Source organism: Hippoglossus hippoglossus, chromosome 13 (assembly GCF_009819705.1).
Source record: "Hippoglossus hippoglossus isolate fHipHip1 chromosome 13, fHipHip1.pri, whole genome shotgun sequence".
In the NCBI taxonomy this organism is placed as follows: domain Eukaryota; kingdom Metazoa; phylum Chordata; class Actinopteri; order Pleuronectiformes; family Pleuronectidae; genus Hippoglossus; species Hippoglossus hippoglossus.
The window spans coordinates 8,279,430-8,293,002 of NC_047163.1; the positions used below are offsets into that span (position 1 = coordinate 8,279,430).

At 43.5% G+C, this 13,573-nt stretch overlaps 1 protein-coding gene across 4 annotated transcripts; it reads right to left on the bottom strand.

The window, feature by feature from the left end:
* Positions 1-409: 409 nt before the first annotated feature.
* Positions 410-9,760, bottom strand: hic1 (hypermethylated in cancer 1). 4 transcript variants are annotated; one of them, XM_034604140.1, is made up of 2 exons: positions 9,518-9,760; positions 410-3,364 (listed from the first exon to the last, which is right to left on the bottom strand). In XM_034604140.1, exons 1-2 carry the CDS (start codon positions 9,575-9,577, stop codon positions 1,133-1,135), a joined length of 2,292 nt encoding a protein of 763 aa, XP_034460031.1. In that variant the 5' UTR covers positions 9,578-9,760; the 3' UTR covers positions 410-1,132. The 4 variants fall into 4 exon arrangements, with proteins under 4 accessions (XP_034460031.1, XP_034460034.1, XP_034460032.1 ...); XM_034604143.1 differs by having other exon boundaries at positions 410-3,348; positions 9,518-9,759; XM_034604141.1 differs by lacking the exon at positions 9,518-9,760 and adding an exon at positions 7,849-8,046 and having other exon boundaries at positions 410-3,348.
* Between the last annotated feature and the right edge of the window lie 3,813 nt (positions 9,761-13,573).

Below are 13,573 nucleotides of genomic sequence, written 5' to 3' on the forward strand. Positions count from 1 at the left end.
ACGCTGCTGCGAGTGGAGTAATTGCTCTTGACAGATCTCTGTGTCATTAACTCGTGACCCGGTCCGAGCCTCAGCTGCATCCGTAACTGCAAATATTACACAATGTCAGAGGCAACACCCATGCGTCGTCTACGCCATGAGATGCAGGGATTAGTGTGTCATCAGTTGGGTATGTGCAATCATGTCCCAGCTATGAGATCACAGGGCCGTGCTTGCTGCATCTCAATAACAAGTGAGAGCTGTGGGAAGTCAGTCAAGATGCAAAGGAAGTTTTAGCTCGAGGAGGGTTACGCTCTGAGTGTACGGCTGCTTAAGCTACCGCTGCTGTCACATAGCGTGAGCCTGTACACACAAATATGAAGGGGAGTGGGTTACTTTAAAAAACATGTGGTCAAAACAGAGCAGAGGAGACAATGCTGAAGTGATTGCTCTTATTGTTGAGCTATTTCCTTGGGATGCAGGGAACACGGTGGGGAGAAGCTGGAGGGTCAGATACATACATTGTCCAGTACCCCAACAAACAGAAAAGAAAGAAAAAAAAACAAGAAGAAGAAAAATATATATATATCCTCCCATTACTTTAAAGTCCAGGAGAGCTGGTTTATTCATTTGATAAAAGTTCCGCTCAGGTCTGGACACAAACCCTGGATCTTGTCCTTATGTGCTTTTTTTTGTCATTTCTTGTACACAGATGATAATCAATAGTACACAGGTTTAGGGTCTGATTGCAATGTTTCCTTGCAACAGTTTCTCTTTGGATTTCATCATGATACAAAAATAAATAAAACAATTTCATTTTTGGTTTTCAATTTGTAACTTTGGCTCAATGGCTGAAAAAAAAAAAAAAAAGAAGAAATGTTTGTTTGCATATATACGCTGTACATAAATACTGTACTTCTTTGAGTGAGTGTCTCTTGGTCATGGAATAGCACAGACTTCCTTTATGAAGGAGGACTTTAAGATACATTAGATGCATAGAAAGGCACTGACAGTCTAAATGTTTTGGTGTGCATTAGCAGACCAGTTTCTTTTGGCCTGAGTCTGAGGTGCAGAGGAGGATACTGAGGTGAATGGCTTTAGAATACTGCAAGTTGTGTGTGCACACAGACCTATTGGCGACAGGTCACATGTCTTAGCTGGGTGAGTAGCGGTCAATGGTGCGGGCTTCAAGGGCCTGTGAGAGAGCGGGCAGGGGTTGGCCCAGGACATCCATCTTGTCGTGGATGAGGCCCAGGTGCTCCGCGGCCAGTTTGGACAGCGGGTAGAGGCTCTCCAAGGCCTTTCCGCCAGCCACCAGCTGCTGAGCTTGGATGTGAAGTTCATTGGCCTTCTCCTGCTTCAGCCCAAGATGCTCTGCTGTGTATTTACTCAGAGGATAGATGCCCTCTGCAAAGTCCAGCTTCAGTTTCAGATCTGCGGTCAGGCCCCCCGCACTCCCTCCGCTGCTGTGCATCTTCATGTGGCTGATGAGGTTGCGCTGCTGGGCGAACTTTCCCCCGCACACCTGACATTCGTAGGGCTTTTCCCCAGAGTGGATGCGCATGTGCTCAGTGAGGCGATACTGGCGGGTGAAGCGCATGCCACAGGAGTCGCAGGCGAAAGGTTTGAGGCCCAGGTGGCTACGCATGTGGCGCGTCATGGTACCACGCTGCGTGAACTTCTTGCCACAGATGCTGCAAGGGTACGGCCGCGTCAGCCAGTGGGTCTTCTCGTGCTGCCGCAGAGTGGCTGGATCTTTGTAGGACTTTTCGCAGTTGGAACAGCGGTAGGGTCGCATCATCTCCCCGAGGGCCCCTGAATTCAGCCCCTGTCTTGACTTGGACTCCAGATGGGACAGACTGTTCAAGCTGTTGCTGCTGTTCAGGCTCCCGTAGCCGTTTGTATTGCTGCTGGTGTTTTTGGTGCTGCTGTTATTGCTGTTTCCCATCTCCCCACCGGAGTTGCCGTACAGCTCCTCCTCTGTGTGTGTCTCCACGTGTGCATTGAGCTGCTCTGAGCTCGGGAAGCCTTTGTCACAGGGAATGCAGACATACAGATTGTCCCCGAAGCTCTCTGGCTCATACGGCATGTGGAACCTCCCCATTGGTCCCGTAGGGGAGGGGCGGCCTTCACTGCTCCCCGTCTCCTCTGTGCCAGACCCGCTCTTGTCATCTGCTCCTTCACTCTCCTCCCCAACCTTGTGGTGGTTGTGATGCTGGTCTCCGTTTTCACCCCCCTCCTCCTCATCCTCGTCCTCATCTTCATCTTCAGCTGTATATGACAGTGGCTCATGTTTCACCCAGCGGTAGATGTTGCCCATTTCCCTGCCTGCCTCGCCACCTTCCGTGGGAGTGTCAGGGCTGGGGGGGCATGGGTAGCGATCTGTGCCCTGGGTGCCTGAGCGGTGCAGGTGGGGATGATGGGGGCCAAGGGACTGGTTGAGATGGGAAAAAGGTGGAGGAGTGAGGGAGCTTGTCTGATCGGTGCACTCCATTTTTTCAGAGGGGAAGGCCCTGCCGTTCGTCCCCTGCATGGGACTAGTGCGGCCGCTCAGAGTCCCGTCTCGCTCCTCATCATTGTGACTGTTTGCCAGATGGGAGTGAGTGTGCTGAGACTGGGAGTTGGGGCTTTTCTTAGAGAGATCAAGGCCATAGTTGGGGGAGCAGTTCCTGTCGGGATGGGCTGAACGCCCAAGTTGGGCAGGCAAAGCTGACTGCAGGGACGGGAACACCTGAGAGCCCTGGGTGGAGGTGGGAGCATACAACTCCCCAGCATGGATGGCTAATCGATGGGGAATTAGCTCCTCTAGTGGTGGTGCCCGGGGTGCATGGCTATTCAAAATTCCTCCTGGAGGGCAGGGTTGAATGACTGGAGTAGAAACTCTGTACCTGCCACCACTCCCTAACCCCATGCTATTTGGTCCCATCTTTGGATAGGGCAGAAATGCAGGGCCCAGGCGCGGCGGGTACTTGCCATGTCTTTTCAGCTTCTTTTTGCACAACGCCACTAAGTCAAGCAGCTGAAGGTAGCTAGCTGCTGCCAGGACGGCCCCCAGATTGGGTTCAGTTGGAGAAGTGGGGTCTCCCTCAGTAAGGCGGCCTGTGTAGATGTAGTCCAGAATGACCCTGAACACGCCTGGACTCACCATCTCGTGGTCGAGGTTGATGAGATTGTCATGGACCACCAACGATTTCAAGTAGAGGCTGCTGGCGGCCAAAATGTTCTTGTGAGCTCTGAAGAGGGCGTTCTGCACCACAATGATAACATCACACAGGAAGCCCTTGGTGCGCTGGCTGTTGAGCTGCAGGAGGAGATCCCTAGCATGACTTGGAACGTCCATGGCATCCAGCATCGTCTTCAGTCCGCCACCTGCAACGAGAGATATCTGTAAAATATCATGCAGCAGTCAGCATTTCGAGCCACATCAACAAAAGCAATGTGTCATTTCCAGCATTACTGTTATAATCAATGATGCATTTCATCTAAGAAATCTATGAAAAGGTCAGGATTTACATACATTTGAAACATTTAAGTGTGAAAAAGTTTAACCACGAAATCTGCCGGAGCAACAGACGGACAGAGAGATAATAATAAAAAAGTCTTTACATGTCTGATGATTAATTTAGGTGAATTCATTTGCAAAATTATTATTTTAAAACACAACACATCCGTTAATTTACCAGAATTTTTATGCAAATTCATAATTACAGTTTTATCATTTAATTTTGTTGCCTTGTTTACTAATTAATTTGTTATCAAAGCCTTCAGTATTTGCAAAATCCTGTTTAAATCATAGATTCAGCTCTATGAGACGTGTGCAGCGAGCAGAACTCATGTGTGGGAAACGCACATGCAGGCCCCTCGGTAAAAGTGAACTTTTGCTAAAGGTGAGCAGCTGCAGTGGTTTTCTCATTATCAGAAATTCAAGTGTATGCATTCACTTCCTCTGCAGCGAGCAAAAACACAGAGACTGAGAAGTAAAGCCAGAGAACCACAGATATATATTTTTGCAACTGCTGGCTTCCTGATACAGTATTCCAGGAGTGATGTGCAGACGTTTTTAAACAAAGCGAGCGATGAACGTTTCACAAATATGATGAACAGCAGGTATAAACGTGTGAGGGAAGGACACGTCCAAAAAAAGACAGGTCTCTCGGCTCCAAGCTCTGTCCAGTCATATAAGAAACAGTGGAGCGCACAGGATGTAAATCAAGCTTAGACGATTCAGTGCTGTACATTGAGATGAGCTCCAGGGATCTAATGCGCACACACACACGCACACACTACGACATCAACCCTGACTGCTCCATCCAGCTTAAAATAAACTACATCAGCTGCGTGCACGAAACACAATGTATTGTTCAATCAGTGGCATCTGTTTACTTAAGGGATTAAACATCTAGAACTGTCCCCACGGGGTTGCACTCGCTGATGGGAAACAAGCAACTAAATAAATATCATGTCATCTGTCTGATCCCAGCCTTCCTGACACCAGCTCATTCACTTCTTGTTTATTTTGTTCAGTCTACGCGCTCAGCACAAGAAATATGAATTTTATTTTGTTTTAATCTGACTGAGGAATTTTGGAGAATCCTAAAACATCATGTCTATTTTTCTCTATTAAAGCTAAGTATGACCAAACCTCAAGGTCGCTCTGATGTTCATCATCAGGCAGCATCATTATCACTGAAAAATTAAAAGTTACTGTCAGTATAACAACAGCAGATGAACATAGGGATGAACATCTTTTAAATATGAATTTAATTTTTATTTAATATTCTGTGCTCATTTCTACACACATGACTGATGTGCTATTTGTTACTTATTGTCTTGTCAAAAATATCTTTAAATAAATAAATAAATTTAAAAAAGAACAAAAGCTGTGAATAAAAAGGCAGGTATATGGCAGGTTTACGCTGGACTCACACTCCATCATTTTCCCCTGTTGTCATCTAAAGTGTTTCCACTTCTGGTTTCTGTCTGGCTTTGATTACGCCACAGTGGTACTCGACTACAAATATCAACGTCGGTCGGATCAAACGTGTTTAGAAGACGAGTGTGATGCGAGGAACGGGCCGAGTCATTTCCATAACTGGCTGAACTTCTGCAGAGTCTCTATTGCGTTGAGGCTTGTTCAGCTCACTGGTTTGCTGCATGGTGACTTCAGCGGGACATGGTGACAGGTTGTGTACTAACACACACGGAATCACTGTGCGCTCATGCACCGTTATGTGACAGTTCATCCCAGAGGACAGCAGAAAACTAAACCCAACTTTATATCTGGATTTGTTTGAAACATTTGAATCTACGTTTGCTTTTTCTATAGGAGTCATGCAAAAAATCTGCATTTGTGCATGAATCTGGAATCTGCTGCAACTTTGTTTTTGGTAAAGTCTTGTGGTAACAACTAGACAAGGTGGCTGTGGGTTTTCCGATCAACACAGTTCAAATCGCTTTACTCTCGCTGGGACCAGTCTGATTCCTGTGTGACCCCACTCCTTGCCTTTCAAATCAGCTGACCTCGCCGTTTGATGACAAAAAAAAAGTGTTTTTTTAATTCTTGATCTGGTGTGCATGTGTAAGCTCACTTCATCCTGTTAGGAAACCAGCGGTGATTGCAGTGTGATTTAGCCGTGGAACACATTTTAAAATCCAGCCTGCTACATATAATATTCTGGTTAACACAATCCGAAACCTGCACCGCAGCTTGTGTTGTTGTTTTGTTGTGTTAAACAGGCCGAGTTACAAAATTTGTACAGTTGCACACACAGTCAGAGTCGCCTGAGAAGAGGTTTTCATCACGACAGCCTTATTTCTAATGACCCATCAACAAGCGGAGGAAACTTAAATGATCCTGATGCTTGTTTACAGCGATGACATTCACTTATTTGCATTATCTGCATATTCACTGTCCCTGTGTTTTGTCTGTTTTATCACTTTTGTGGTTTGGGGGATGAAGCCGGAGACTTAAACGTCAAAAGTCTACATCCAGCCTCAGTCACATAAACACTCCAAGACATCTGCTTAAAACATCATCTTCACGTTATATTTTCTCTCATTTCAATTTGCTTCCCACGCAGCCATGTTTATTTTAGAGCCCATTCCGCCATGTTCACATCGTCTATATGTTCAATTTATGGGGCAACACTGCAGCACAGAGTCCAGTGTAAACTAGCAAAAAAAGAGATTTGACTGTAGGTTTTTTATTACTTCAATCCAACTAATTTAATTTTTGTTGTTTCTGTGAGTCACCAGGGTCGAATACAAGCTGGAGAGGTTTTACATGCATGAGATATCAGACTGGGAGCTTTCCTTACATGTGAGTGCAGCCTGCAGTGCAGACCGAGGCTGATGAATAAGTGAATAAGTTTTAGTCAGATCAGCAAACATGATGGAGAGAGTCAGCATCAGTTTCATGTTTAAATGCTGCAATCACACAATTTAAAGAAAAGAATCCCTGCACATTTACAGCCTTTAAAGTTGCAGGAGAGCAACACACAGCTTGTTTTGTTACAGTAAAATCACATTTAATAATAATCAACACTTCCATTGAAGCATCAGCAGAACAAGTTGGCAGTTTTTTGGGGGGTTTTCAGTCAATTATTATCCTGTAGATTTCCCAGCAGATTATTCTATTTTAATTCATTTTAATTGCATGACTTACTTTTTTTTTTATAATTTCTTCTCCTGAGCATTTAAAAGTGACAAACTTCACAAAATAAATCAATATTGAATCTATGAACAATATTTGCCTTTTGTGCCGTGATGTTTAAGTTCGGGACATGAGGACTGGTTCCTCTGTCACTGTCTTGTCTGTGCGCTTCACGTCGCCTCTTCGCAGGCACCAGCATGGAGCTGGTCTCCTGACCCTGTGCGCGTCTTCTCCGGCTCTAATCCGTTCTCCCCTGCTCTTCGCGTATTATCGCTGCAGCAAAACCACATCACGAGTGCGATGTGTGTGTGTGTGTCTGTGCGCCTCATCCACTCTCTACCTCTGCGTATGTGTCTCCTAAATCACCTCCAGAGACGCAGCGTCCTCTGCGCCCTGCCTGCGCCACACAGCTGTTTCTTATAGCAGCTCTCTGCGTCTTCAGACCTGTCAGCAGCGCTCACAAGCTGCTCCGTCATGCAGCTCACATGAAACCTCGGAAATCCATAAATTAAAGAAGTGACTCCACACACACACACTTTTAAATTATTCTATAATAGTCTGTTAACGCGTCTGTTAATCCTGAACTCAACGGTGACGTTATTACGCACAGTGATGGGCCTGTTTTACAACATCAAACTGGAACTTATTTATTTGCTGCAACTTCCTTTTTTAAATAAGTCACCTGGTTATTAAATACGCCGAAGATCCGCTTTGACAGAAGTCGATGTTGCCTTTAGCTTTTAATAATTAATCTGAAATTAATAATTAAACTCGCAGGTCAAATACAAAAAAGAAATCCAACTGGATTCGTCTTGTTTTGCACTTTCATAATTTTAAAATCTATTTTTGCTGAACTTTGAAGCCACATTTCAAGACTACATCATTCTGACCCTGGAGAATTTTAGAGATTCACTGTCTATAATTAATTATTAGAGAGAATTTTTTTTTATTAAATCTAATTTAATGCGGAAAGAAGAAAAAAGCGAAGGATATAAGACTGGAGTAAAAAAAACACATGCAGGCTGCATTACACAAAGTTTGTGTCTTACTAATATATCAACGATTCATTTTAAGAAATGTATTTTCTCTCTGGCTGCACATCCCGCTGCAGTATTAAAGGAATAAAAAGCTAAATTGCCATGCGTCCTCCTCCTCCTCCTCTGCTCTGGTGCCTCCATGTGCGCAGCAGCAGCAGCAGCAGCAGCAGCAGCTCTTACCTGCATGCCCGATGTCCTCTGCCATCCGATCTAAGTCTCCCTTAATGATCATCTCAGCAGCCTCCAGGAGTCATATCTGACGTTTCAGCTTTGAACTGCCAGCCTCCAACAAAACCATGCCAGTTTTCCGAGCGCGTCTGCCAGCGCTTTTTTTTTTTATGATTATTAATTGATATGAATTTCTTGTCGCTCCTCAGGTCCGTCCCCCCACCCACTTTCCTCCCTCTCCCTCTTTCTCCCTGTGCCCCTCCTCTCTCCCCTCTCTCTCTCTCTCATCCCCTCCTATAAAAAAAAATAAAAAAAATACGTGCTCAGACCAGCATCAGTTTCCTCTTGTTTCTTTTTTTTTTTCTAGTAATTTCCTTAGCTATTTTTGAGTCAGAGCAATAACGCGCACCGGGATGATAATGGAGCCTCTATGCGCCTTAAGTGTTTTAGCGCCCCGTGTGATGTCAGTCTATAATAAAACTAAAAGGTAAAATCGAGGGCAGGAACTTCGAGTGACCCCGACTTGAACTTCTCAACACATCGCCTTAAAGAGACAGACAGCGAGTGTATACATCGGGATATATGTTCCATATTTATGATCAGCTGCCCTTCCACCGAGGAGAGGAGTCTACTGATGGAAGTGAATCAAACGTCCTCCAAAACTTCACTATGTTGACTTTTCATTTTGTCCCTGAGGCCAAAATGTAATCAATTAATTCAATGCTATTGATAAAAACTAATTAATTTCCAACTGTAATAGTTTTTTTAATAAAGTAGAACCAATAAACCTGTTAAATGAAGGTGGCATGCACCTTCCCTGCAGAAATCCACTGAGAACATGTGGATCTTTAAGAGGGCCCCCTGGCTTCACTTAAAGACCAGCAAAAGATAAGTGGAAACTAAAGGGAGGTTTAATAGGAAAAAACCTTAAACCTCTCTCTCTCTCTCTCTCTCTCTCTCTCTCTCTCTCTCTCTCTCTCTCTCTCTCTCTCTCTCTCTCTCTCTCTCTCTCGCTCTCTCTCTCTCTCAGGTAAAGCACCATCACCTGGACATGGATGGACTGACTGTGTCCCCTCACACACCTTAGAGCCTTTTTGCATTTAGATAACTTCAGTAATGTGCCTCCATACTTAAAAAACCTGGTCATTTATTTTCCCACAGCATTGATTTCAAAATATGTTAATGCTAAGTAATAAAAGAAGGCAGCTGTATGAGTAATACATGGAGTCCACTGTGCTGTCATTAAAATAAATTATTCTCATTTTATTATAGAAATTCTCCACCTTCTGTGGATATTAAAACTAATATTAAATATTTTACGTGGCTTTTATGAATTGTAAGCTTATTTCTTTCTTTACACCAACATATTGTGGCCTATATATTATAAAAGGATGGTTTAATATATCAGGGTTAATATTTAAAAAATAAAATATGTCTAACAAAGTTTATATCAGATAAGCTTTAGGCCGGATATGACAATATGATCCAGATGTTCATTCTCAGTCACTACAGGCTTCACCGGGAGCATCGGCTCAAATCTAAAAATACGTTAAAAAGCACATTAAAGTTGGATAAACTTGTGATCGTGGACGCGCACAGTCTGCTGCTCGTTCTGACACTGCGCACGACCACACGTCTGCGGGGATGTCATCCCTGCCTCTCCGCCGGATCTCACTCTTACCTCGAACTCATGTCTGGTGCTCTGGCCGTGTGTCTGCTCTCCTTTTCGGCATTCCCTCATCAGAGACCTGCCGCCGTTTCCTCCACGTCCGGCTCCTCCGCAACAAAAAAAAGCCTCGTCTTCCGCGTAATTTTGCGGCCCTGTATCTCTCTCTCTCTCCCCCTCTCTCCCCGTCCTTCAGCCTCTTCTATACACTGGGTTTCTCACGTGTTAGCGACACTCTGACACTTCAGACTGTTGTTGGGTCCGGTCGGACCAAAACCTGCCGGTGGAGACTTTACGCGCACAGCGACACCCAACGGCAGCGAGTCCCCACTGGCTTTAAAGAGGTGGACGAGAGGTGCGGGGATGTTTGGGAGGAATTCACTGGAAGCACAGCTGTGACACACAGGGAACTATAAACCTGTGGAAAACCAGCCTCGTAACTGGTTTGCAAATGAAAGGTTTGTAAAATGAGTTCAGGTGAATTAACCTTGAGTGATGAAATTGTGCACTGATAGAAAAAGGGTTTAGATTTCAGTTTAAAGATATTTTACTTCAGCAAAAGTGGAAATTCATAAAAAAAAGTACAAAAAGCAACTAAATGCATCAAAAGTAAAAGTACTTTTAGCATTTTTGGCACTTTGACTTTTATATACTATTATAATTTTCTGTTATTGAATCAATGTTATCAATGCATTAACATGCAAATTGTATTTTAATGTCATAATTAATCAGGTTATAGCTAATTTAAACTGCTTTAAACCTTTGCAGTTTAATGTTATATAGGCCAATTCTATGTTTTATGTGTAAAATATAAATTTTAAGCTGAATTTAGTGGACTACAAAGTACAATATTTTCCTGATGAAGAATAAACTTGAATGAAATTGAATGATAAATTATGAGTTCCCCAAAAACAAATTATCCAAGCATAATACTTGAGTACTTTTAACCACAAAAAATACTATGTTGCAATAATGTTGCAGCTTGGGTGGTTTGTTGTTATTGTTTTTCATAATCACCACTTGAGGCTGGTTTATTCAAACTTTTATGACAGAAAGCATCTCTAGAATGTATTCTGCTGCTGCTTATTGATTTCAGTGTTGTTTAAACAGAAGATTTTCTCTCTGTGTGTACACTGGAGTCATTAACTCTCTATAAACAATACTTCTTACTCATGTTTAATCCACCGTATTAAAGGGATTGTGTCAGACGTGCTCCAAACTTGAACTTTTTCCTCAGCCATCAAGAGATCCCTTTGAAAGGCCGCCGCTTGGAATAGAAGGAGCTAATTATTTTACCATCACTGAGGTCATTAGCAGACAGCCGATGTGATGCGCACTCACGGGGCCGAGGCCTATTCACGTTTGTTTTGATCACAACAGCAGATGACAATCTCGTGAAGCCTGCAGACCCTCTTCCTCTCGAAATGATCCGAGCTGAAGGTGCTGCCGTTTCAATGAGGAGATCCGAGCCACGCAGGGAGCCCGTTGGCGAGGAGGAAGGCATTGTCTCTCACTTCCATGTTCTCTCGATGAACCGAGGATAACCTCATGGACACATGTAGGCAGAGCTGCGAGGGAGAATGGATATGTTCTATCAAGGATGTGACACCGTGTTTCAATTCATGGTCCAAAATAGTTTTTTTTCCGCCAAGGGAAACATTCAGTGATGTCATACGTTGCCTGTCAGGTAGGTTACGTCTTTGACATAGTTTGGTTTCTCTCTGTTTTAGATTACACACCTCTTAAAGCACTAAATCCTGGTTGGTGATGTTCTTTAACCCTTACGCTCCCAAGACTGAATCCTTGAGCAATAGTGTTTACATCATGTGATCATTCAGTCATTTTTTTGTTGTTGTTTCAAATAATTTTCCGTTTTGAGATAACTCCAGCTATTTGAAAATTAAGAGACATTTTGTGTATTTTGCATTACAATGAGTTGATGGATTATACATGTGTCGATTTTTAAGTCAAGGTCACAGCACGTGTTCAAGCAGGTGATGGATCATTAAAGAACAAGAATCCAGCTAATCAGTGAAATCTGTGGTGTTTTGTAAATGGTGTTGCACCTACAATAGGCTCACAACCAATAACACAGGCAAAACCGATTAAGTGCAACAACATACTTTTATCATTTACTCCTTTAAGTAACTAATATTCAAGTTTTACACGTCAAACTACGTCGTAAGTCTTTTTTGACGAGGGACGAGGTCAAGAATCATAACCAATAAATATGACCGACAGGGTTAAAAGCAATAAAAATGTTAACATAGGTATCTAACCTATATTTGAAAGAGGGGAGGAGCACGTCCAACAGTATGAAACTAACATTTGTAAATTTCTGCTTCTTTGTTCAGCTGTTGTCTTCCCAGACAGACTTTATCTCACTAATCAATCAGCCTCCAGAGGCCTGTGCAGGACATTAAACCTCAGCCTGTCAAAACACAGTTTAACATACCGTAATCTGGAGCACAGCAAACCTGAAACACTGAACTTTTAATGAACTGAAAAACAAGAGAAAGCCTCCAAATTGCAGGTTGTAAGCAATGATTCAATTAAAGCTGTGAGAGCTGGGCCCCGAGTTCGGCCCTGGGATCTGGTGCCAAAGCGACTTCCCCGAAGACCAACACTCAGTGAAGGAACCAGAGCTGGAGATAAGGCAGGGAGAGCGGCTAAATCTCCCAGCAGTGTGCTGTCACCCTCTAAATCACACACCTTTCCCACCATTCTTCCAAGTGTGAGCACTTCAGGTTTTTACATGTGACATATATCTTGCAGAAGCTCGCTGGATGTGGAAACACAGCGACGGGGCTGAATATTCTGAATGACCGGGGCCAAGTTTCTCAGACATCTGCGAGCAGATACGTTGCAGGGTCACCGTGTCTCCGAAGCCCGAAGCACCTTGTTCCAATTTAGGTTTGGAGTGACGAATATTGCAATCACCCTATTATTGCTCCATTTGTGTCTGCCAGCAGAGAGACAGAGCAGGGCTGGACAATAGACAGGACAGTATGAAGGTAATCTTAACACCTTGAAACAGACCATCGCAGTGTATTGTCCCAGACTTTGCACACAAGGCCTTTTGCTCTCTTTCTCTCGCTCTCCTTCTTTCATTCTCATCAATCATCCCTCTTTCCTTTCTTTCTTTCTCTCTTTCCAGTGGACATGGCCACACATATCTCCAGATGCTTGCTGTGACCGCCCCCACCATACCAGACACACACCCCTCCAGCTTCGGATTCCCCTCGCCACCAAAAATTGAACGGTAGGCTCAACATTTACACACAGGCCTCTCTTAATTCATCGTAATGAGCGGTTTAGCGACAGCTTTAGAGTACAGGCGTGCAAGGCATGTCATTTGAATGAGCAGAGCTGTTGTGTGCGTTTGGTCGCTATTCTAGTTCACCCATCTGCTGGTGATGGACAATTATCATGCCATGATTAGAGCCAGATCCAATTTTATTTTCACAAATGGAAACATATGAATGCAAAACAGTTTCTGGTTTTGGGAACACTCATAATATACAATGTTTCATTGCCCAAATATTTTTTTGCACTCTTGCCTTTTTGAGTATTTTAGCTGGTCTCCAGTTTCTCTGTTTACTGTGTGTAAACAAGGCTACAAGAGAAATGCATCTGATCAAATATATCAAGGTATTCTCGTATCAGCCAACTTAATGGTCTGACGTTTTGGAAAACACATTTATTTCCTCTCTTGCCAAAGGGGAAATGAGAAGATCGATACCACTCTCATGAGAGTTATATCGATCTGCTCATCTAATTCACAGCAAGAGAGAATTAAGCTTTCCAAAAAAATGTTAAGCTTCTCCTTTTAACTAACACAGGGTGCAACATGGGTGAATCTGTTATGCCACCCAGATGGAGGCTGAGAACATTAAGGGAAATTGACATTCTCTACTGATGTTATGAGACTTATGAGACAAGTTTTGATGATACTGAATAGTGTCATATTTTAGACCATAAATGAAAAAGGAAATTAACAAATAAAATAAAAAAGGCCATGTGCCATGTGATACAACCAAAACATTGAACAACACCAGAAGGAACTGGGAT